This window comes from Ceratina calcarata, unplaced genomic scaffold (assembly GCF_001652005.2).
Source record: "Ceratina calcarata isolate Rehan_Ccalc_2016 unplaced genomic scaffold, ASM165200v1 scaffold395, whole genome shotgun sequence".
Lineage (NCBI taxonomy): Eukaryota > Metazoa > Arthropoda > Insecta > Hymenoptera > Apidae > Ceratina > Ceratina calcarata.
In genome coordinates, this window is record NW_017162871.1 from 61,081 (window position 1) to 69,561 (window position 8,481).

At 38.4% G+C, this 8,481-nt stretch overlaps 1 protein-coding gene across 1 annotated transcript in view; it reads left to right on the forward strand.

Moving 5' to 3' along the window:
* Nucleotides 1-8,286, forward strand: part of LOC108626310 (SEC14 domain and spectrin repeat-containing protein 1-B) — a gene marked incomplete at its 3' end in the record, with an annotated part of 12,054 nt that extends 3,768 nt beyond the window's left edge. Inside the window, exons 2-12 of the mRNA XM_018026908.2 lie at nt 1,239-1,431; nt 1,829-1,937; nt 2,139-2,197; nt 2,265-2,474; nt 2,621-2,806; nt 3,002-3,116; nt 3,189-3,430; nt 3,496-3,618; nt 3,963-4,154; nt 4,435-4,643; nt 7,719-8,286. Coding sequence (XP_017882397.2) covers nt 1,239-1,431; nt 1,829-1,937; nt 2,139-2,197; nt 2,265-2,474; nt 2,621-2,806; nt 3,002-3,116; nt 3,189-3,430; nt 3,496-3,618; nt 3,963-4,154; nt 4,435-4,643; nt 7,719-8,286 — 2,206 coding nt within the window. The remainder of the gene's footprint in view (nt 1-1,238; nt 1,432-1,828; nt 1,938-2,138; nt 2,198-2,264; nt 2,475-2,620; nt 2,807-3,001; nt 3,117-3,188; nt 3,431-3,495; nt 3,619-3,962; nt 4,155-4,434; nt 4,644-7,718) is intronic.
* Between the last annotated feature and the right edge of the window lie 195 nt (nt 8,287-8,481).

Here is an 8,481-nt window from a genome sequence, read left to right on the forward strand (position 1 = left end):
TGAAGTGTAAATAATATAAATGTAGTGTATTAATGTATAAAAACTGTTGGCTTAATGTTAATTTAAATTTAATACTTTCTAATATAATTAAGTTAAGAGTTGCTATGGAACATTTTGTACTTCAAAGAACCGGTTACTCGATTTCCTGAAAAGATAGCCAAGTCTTGTAGATGAACTTTCACTATTTATAATTTTCCTTTTCTCAGAAAGTGGAAGATTACTTCAGGGATGCCACCGATCTCATTACAAAAATGATCGACTTGCACCAAAGATTGACTAGTCTGGACGGTTTCCGCATGTCGGAATCCGACGACGACTTGGAATCCTATTGGGTGATGAGCACCGAGTTAACTTCTCTAGCCAGACAGGTTCTTCAATCAGGTGATTATCAAATTAAATGCAATCTATACAATCGACGTCTGAAGTTATATTAGCTTCATCGGAAGCTTTTAGTCACTAACAAGTTTTCAGATAATATACAGTGTTCTTCTCTTAAATAACCTTTGTTCAAAAATTTGTTCGTTATTACAACCGTTACGATATATTATAGTAACGAATCAATCATTTATTTTCCATTAATGTGCAAAACATTTTATTATGAATTGTTTAAAAACTTGCTACCATATGTTGTATGAAAAATTGTTATTTATCATGTAAAAATTTTTAACACTGACCGAAACCTTTCGATGAAAGTATTAAATATCAGACGTTGATTGTATGGATTGTTAGACTGCATAGACATACGCGCGCGTGACATCGTTATCGATCGCACGAATGGGAATTTCCTGGTCTGCCGTATAATCGAGTGGTACACGTGGATCGACACTCGGATGCGGGGAGATTCCAAAAAAATTGAAAAACCGGCTTAACCGGACGTCGAGCAGGAACGAACGTCTCTTTGGTTCCGTGGCGAGAGTCGCGTGCTCGAGGGAACAAGGGTGCAAAAACGTTGACAATGTTCTTTTTACTTTCTGTCATGAAACACTGCTACCTTGTAGGTACTTTTTAGGCTTAAAGGATAAATCCTGTTGAATCGTCTGAACGTGAAATGACGAACAATAGACTACTATTACGTCATTATAGTATTGCATATTATTATGTTAATGTACTATATGTATATGTATAATAATTAGATACCCAGTATAATTTCTGTTTATACTAAAATGCATAAGTATTTAATAGAATAATTATATAGCATTAGTTATTTTACATAATTACAAATATTATTTTGTAATTAGTGAGGAGACGAAGAAAAATGGATTGGTGTTAATCGTGGACGCACGAAGGGGTGCGTGGCGCGTTGCAAGGTCGTGCGTCAGGTTGTCTACGGTACTTCTGGGCTCGTATGGCGCTTCAGTAGTCGTGGTACGACCAGACGGTTTCTGGGACAAGAGGGTGGATAGTTGCACAAAATCTCATAAAGAAGGAGAAGTACGTTATGTATTGAAGAACTAATTCAATTGTTTCTGGTACCAAATGGAATATGAACCTTATTCTTGAAATATCTGTAAAAAATTAATTAAATAAACCGGAACAAGTGTAAAAGTAAAACTTGTCAGCTTTTTCTTGAAAGTGATTTGGTTTAGCCTTTTTTATCTTCGTTCTAGATAAACTGGTTTCTCTTAATTCATTCCTTGCTTAATCGCCGCGTAATGAGGAGTCTAGTCGTTTACAGCGTTCAGTTCCGCCTAGTTATTGCACTAAACGAGTATACGCAAGCTTATCAAAATCATTTCGCTGCGAAATACTGTGGGAATAACGAGTAAATCGCAAGTGCAAGCGCACGGAGACACGTGACGCGAATTAATCCGTTGGTCGTTGTTTTCAGCCCCAGTACCTCACTCTGTCGAGGCTTCAGCTTCACGTCGACTACGCTCAACTCCCATACGAGCTGGGTGGCAACAAACTCTACGATCACGCCGAATGGATACAGAAACGTGTGGTAATATTCTATGATTTATCAATTTTTGCATGAAATGTGTTTAGTTCATTTATTTCTCTTTAACACTTTAAGACGAAAAGTGTATTCCCGTAAACCCATATTTTTGGCTAATTTTTTTAATAATAATGACATTCTGTCTTATCGCGCTGGTATCAGAGTCTACCTCTTAAATCAAAATACGAATGAGAAAAAAAAGACATTCTGGATACAACAAAAAGAGTTCATGAGCTTATCGATTCCGTCGAATTGAAGCAGGTAGATGTTTCATTTGTTTGAAGAAGAGAAAGATGCACTTTATCTAACGGTCGTATATTGTCATTAGCTGGACATCGAGAACTCGTGGTCAGAAATGGAAAGGAACTTGGATATAGCCAGGGTGATTGGTGACCTCGAGAAAGGTGTGTCGCGTGTCACGGACTGGATTCTGGGACCAGCCGACGCAATGTTGAATTCCTGTTGCCAAGTTGGCTTCGACGTCTCTTCGTCGGAGGAACTTCGTAGGCGCCACGAAGAACTCGAATTGGAATGCAGGGTAAAAAATTATGCGCCCCTCATTTGAACAAATATAATTTTTATAAAAAATAATCGTCTGAAAGAATCGTCTAAAGAAATTATATATCAAATAACTTGTAAAATGCAGAAACTGTATAGGATTTCTTTATTTGCTTCATCGTTTAGGAAACTTATGGTCGCTACGCTGAACTGCTACACAAGATTGACAGCCTCCCGAGTACGCGTTCGTCCGAAGATTTGAAATCTCAGCGAGACTTCATGGATTTCGTGTGTCGGAGTTTCGCGAACAGGCTGGAGCGACGACGGAACGTGCTAATCACTTCGCAGAGATTCTTCAGGCTCGTTTCCGAGGTACGTACACTAAATCACGAAAATATTCGAGCACAATTTTTTTGACATTAAATAAAAACAACATAATTTTCCATGGGATTAAATGGGATTTCCATGGGACAAATACTTTCGTGCGCCATTGTAGGCACATTATTATTAGAATGTTGAAAAAAGAGACTATTCTAAGAAACAGATTTTTTCCACTTATGCTTTCAGTACTTCGATAAAACGAGTGAAGTGTTTGACAAATTGGTGATGGGTAACAGGACCCACGATTTTTCTCAAGCCGCGATTAATCTTTTGAAATTACAACAGAGTCAAACCGTTCTAGGTAACGCTTTTAATAAACTTTAATTTTTCATTGAATTTTCCGTGATGTAGCAAATACTCGAATTTATTGTAGAAACTTTGGAACGCGAGTTGGTGAAGGAAGGGGAAAAGCTGTCTGACATTCTGTCGATGCCCGTGAAAGACGCCCTTGGACGAGACGTGCACGTCGATTATGGCGAGGATATAGTGAATGTCAGAGATATTTTGGATGCGACCAATGCCAGGAAGAACATCTTCAACGACAGTGTCGAACTGCAGAAGCTGTCTCTGAAACAGATCTCTTTAATATATACTTACGAGAGCGACGCCGAGCAGGTGACTGTCTAATTTTAGAACACTCAACAGCGCAGTAAATCTTACTCATGTGGATAATCCTTCAGGCTGTGAAGTGGTTGAACGACCTGTACGATGTTCTGTTAAAAAATCATATGGAGATTGGCTGCAACGCGATTGAAATACAAGCGCAGAAAGAGGAACATCAAACGTTTCAAGAAACTGCTAAGGTATAAGGAAGGAAATGCAATATTTCTTTTCCTTAACAAAGTTAAAGAAAGACTATCTATATCCATATAAAAAATTTTCACCAACTAAATCATATAAATGAGCTAAATATTTTTGCTAATTATAATAAATTGCACATTTCAAGTTTTTAATGCTAATAAATTGCACGTTTCAAGTTTGTAATGCTAGTAATAGTTGATTCTGCAACACCATATTTCATGATAGAATATCTTGCACATTATTCACGATCAAGTTTTTATGTTATGTTCATAGAAGATAAGATGATCTTAAGAAGGTAATGGGAGTACAACTGTAGTTGTAAATATTTTTATGTCTAATTTCTTAGGGGACGTATGATTATGGTTGTCAATTGGTGAACGGTGCTCGAGTGCTAAGATTATCCTGCAGGCTATCTCTGGAGAGCAACGCGACCCTGTTTTCGAGATTGCGTCAAGCCTGGAAGCAGCTCCGATCCGTAGGCCAGGAACAATTAACCAGGCTAAGGGTTTGCGCTGTTTTCCATAGGAGTGTCGATGATGTATGGTGATTTCATAAATTCATTTGCGAATTCCTGAATTCTATACAATTCTAGAAATCTACAGTCTACAATTAAAAATTAAAAATTCAATACTGGAACTGCCAAACCAGTCACAATAACTAGTTTTAAATGGAGAAATACATGTATAAGAAAAAAGACGGTAGTTCCAGCGTTAAAATTTTTTACTTCTTAATTATCTTCCTAATTAAGATTTCTAATTTTACCTAAAAGTGATTACGGTTCGTTTTCACGCGACACTAATTCTTGCTGTTTCCCAAAGCACTGTTCGCAGCTACGTGATTTGATCGAAGCGGTAGCATCGCTGCGTCGCTCTTTGAAACCGGAAGACGTAACAGCGGAAGCTAGAGCCAAGGCAGAGATAAGGGACATCCTAGGGAACCGTGAAAAACTGCTGCTCGAAGTCGGTCGAATGGTGAGGCTGGGTCGTCTCCTAAGGACGCGGTTGAAGGAACCTCTCTGTCATCAACGGCAAGTACGACTGCGATTCGAAAAAGATCCTCGATCATTGACAAATGGACATCATATAAAAAAGAAAATTAGGATACAATCTTAGATTAGAATTTCATTAGAAAATGATGAATTTTTTTTCGTTTACCAATGAAATTCCTTCGTTTGAAGTTTTTGACAAATAATTACAGCCCTGATGCGAATTATTGTACAAGCAAATAAAAATTATATTTAGGCTGTTTATGAACATGTGAGAAATTGAACTAAATGTAAATAGATTAATACAGCAGGGTTCGTGTCTTTTAAATGAACAAATATCAGCAAATCTGAAATAGCATTCCGTAAGCCGCGAGCTTTCTCGGTAATCGAAGCGCTTGAATTCCTCCTCGCATTTTGATCTGATGCAATTGAGTTCGGGCAATGAAACCTAGCCGTTCATCGCGCGAGCAGGACAAGTCGAGTTCGCGCGATGCTGCAGAGAGAAAGATCGCCGCCCGCCGGCGCTGAACTAATATAAGAGGCGAGGAGGGTTACGGTAACGTCGACAGGCACCTCCGTTCGTTTTTAACGGAGGCGGTGTGTCAGTCCATGGCTGCGCGTCGACCGGATTGTACCTACACCTTTATATTCGCTGCATGTAAGTCCATCGAGAGTTTCGAAATATAAACGCGCGTTCTGCTCCCGTTCGATCGCCGTTCCCAGAATCAATTATGCTAACAGCACTTTCGATCATTCCTAATCTGAATTGAGTTTTATTTAGAAATTTCTTCTCCTAATTTGTCAATAATTATGTCTTCCGTCAGTTTCGTATTTCACTTGAAGTTTTATACTTATTCCACAAGAAATTAAACTTTTATTTTTTTGTTTTGTTTTTTAAATTATTGGAAGATTTTTCTTATTTCTTTATCACTGACATTTTGTTTGTCAAATGCGCGGTTTGTTGCGATTCGCCCACGTGTTAGTGCAACGAAATATGGGTCACTGGCGTTGACGTCTGCGCCACCGTTTGTATTTGAAGAGATGAGACGTCCTATTTTCATTCGGCATGAGGATGGTCAGGGCCAAGAAATTTGCTACGTCTTCTAAGACTAATTCATTCGCGAATCGCGAACCTGAACCACGGCCTATTGCAGGCGGTTCGAAAGTGCTCAGAGATTACTGGAAAATGCAGTCGACGTCCTGGCTGCGAGCCAAACCGACCGAACATCGTTTTAAAACCGATGGTTATTTTCTCTCAATCCTATTTGTTTGAAATTTGTCTTATCCAGACTGGCCATTGTTCCAATTGTTTCTTGATCCGAGCACGTGCGCACAAATTTTCGACCCGGTTAACAGGAATGGTCATCGAGCAAATTTCTTGGCTCTGATCCATTCGATATCTGATCGATCACATCGCTTCAAATGATCTCCACAGCTTTTTATTACGTGTCTTAAACTTTTGATAGAGATTTTACAGCTCATAAGATCTTAATGAATTACTGATGAGTTCATTCATACATCTAATTGATAAAGTATTATTTACTATCAATGTGCAATCTCATCGATCACGTGCTAGTGCAACTAGTAAGAGTAAAAATTAGAAATATCAAGAAAGAACTTTCGTTTAGTAAACATTTATACTTCGTGGAAAGCGTGAGGATAGTTATAGACCAGGCTTCGATACGCACAACACGGATTGAATATGCCGCTTAAAAGTGACGCTATACAGATTCGCCGGCTCTTGGTCCACCGAAATTAGAACTCCGGCCCACATTGAAGGCACCATCTGGTCCGCGAAGCTGCTGTCATTCTCCATTATGTAATTCTTTTGAAATTTGACGTTTTCTCAACACTGTATCAACTTTTTGCTAATGGATGCTAATAATGAGCATTCAGATACAACAATAGTTTCTCATATGCATAGAGAAGCTGATATTCAAACATTAGGGATCACGTAACTTTGTATGACTTGCTAACATTTTGCAATAATATTCGTTTGTTATATAACAGGATAATATTAGTTATTTGGATACTCGAAATTTATTTAGCAAATAAATGTGAAATACAAGCTGAAATACAAGCAACGTCGATACATTCGTTAAGAATGTAAATCTAAGGAGGTTTTACTGATTCTGCACAGATAGGAGGAAATAGCTTGCAACAGGTGATCAAGTTATAAAAGAACAGCTCGTAAAAACGTGGTTTAACGATGCCCTAAAACCATTTTATCTCAAGTCTGCCGAAAATGTTATTTCCGATTCAGAAAAAGAATTTACGCTTTCAGCTCTTTAATGATCGTACATCATTAAACGTAAAGTCACATTATAGATTTATCACTTTATTACTATTTTATTACTAAACTGCAGGTTTTATGTATTTATAGAAAAATGAGAAGTGTCGGAGATGTAAAAAAACATGCAATAGGTTTAAATGGAAAAAACGCATCATAATGTCACGCATCAATGATACAATACGTATCATTCTATTTAAAACGTAAAAAAGATGTTTCCGGTAAAAACCAGCAGTTTATTTATTATTTGATTGTTCCATGCACGTTGCTAAACTTTAATTTAAACGTTATTTGTCATAGAATTGTATCAAATTAAGAATCGCTGGACATCATTTTAAAGTAGAGATTTCACACAAGCTTCAATTGCAAAGAAAAATCATCGTTTATTGCTAAATCACTAGACTGCTGAGTTGCATGCAAAACAAAATGTTTACAAGAGAGAATTAAACAACGAAATTTAAATACCTTTTCTGTTTATTAATTAGATGTTGCAGCATCCACTTTGCTTCTAATTTTTTCTATGCTTTAGTATATTGAATGCACTATTCAAAATTCAGCCCACTTATGTATTTTATAAATACATAGAAATCATCTTCTAAAGGGCAATTTTCTTCACAAAATTCGTCACGTTATGATTTTTGTTATCAGTACAGTTTTGAAAAATTAGTACAGTCTGATTTTTCTTATCATTCATATTCTACAAAGATCTGCAGGCGCCCAATAGCATTCGCTAAAGACACGCTGGACAAGTTGATAAACCTGTCTAGAAAATGACTAATAATAGCCCAAGGCACGTAGCTTGAACGAGGGAAAATTTATTTTTCCAGAATGTCTGAAGCCGAGGATGCCTCGGGCAAGGGCAGTAACCTGACAGCGGTTGAGGCGATCTCGGCGAGGCTGGCGGAAGTAACGCGGCTCGCCGAGAAACTGGACGCGAAACTCTGCGAGGCTGGAGCCAGGACTCGACCAGTTACCATGTCGTCGTCCGCGATGTCGTCCACATCCTCTCTATTTTCATCGACGAGCGCGCCCGCGACGACCACGACGACTGCGTCCACTCAAATCCAACCTGTTCCCAGCGAAGCTAGATCGATCGCAGCTACCACAATAGGAGTCACGGCTCCATTGATAAGTTCCTCGGTGTCCACGGTGCAGCTTCAACCCAAATGCGTGTCTACTATCTTGACCTCGGCCACGGTGTCCAGCGAGAGTGTCGCTACATCGGAGCCGATGATGTCTGACTTGATCATCTCGACAGCTGCGACGGTTTCAAAGAATGTGGAGGAAAATGTGAAGATTGATCGTGATCTTGAAGTGGAAGTGAAACAGGATGTTGGTTTGGATGAGCCTGTGATGAACGACGAGAAGAATGAAGACGTCGCGGAGATGAGCGAGGTTTGTTTATTTAAAGTAGTTCTTAGCCAACTGTGTTAGTCAAATGATACTTGGTTAATAAATGACAGAAAAGTTAAATGTTAGTACGTGATAAATGGGTCTAAGATTCAGCACAAGAATTCTATAATACTAGTTTTGCTCCTAATTTGAAAGCAACCTTGAACTTTGAATTTACTTAAGAGCTACCTTAAGAAA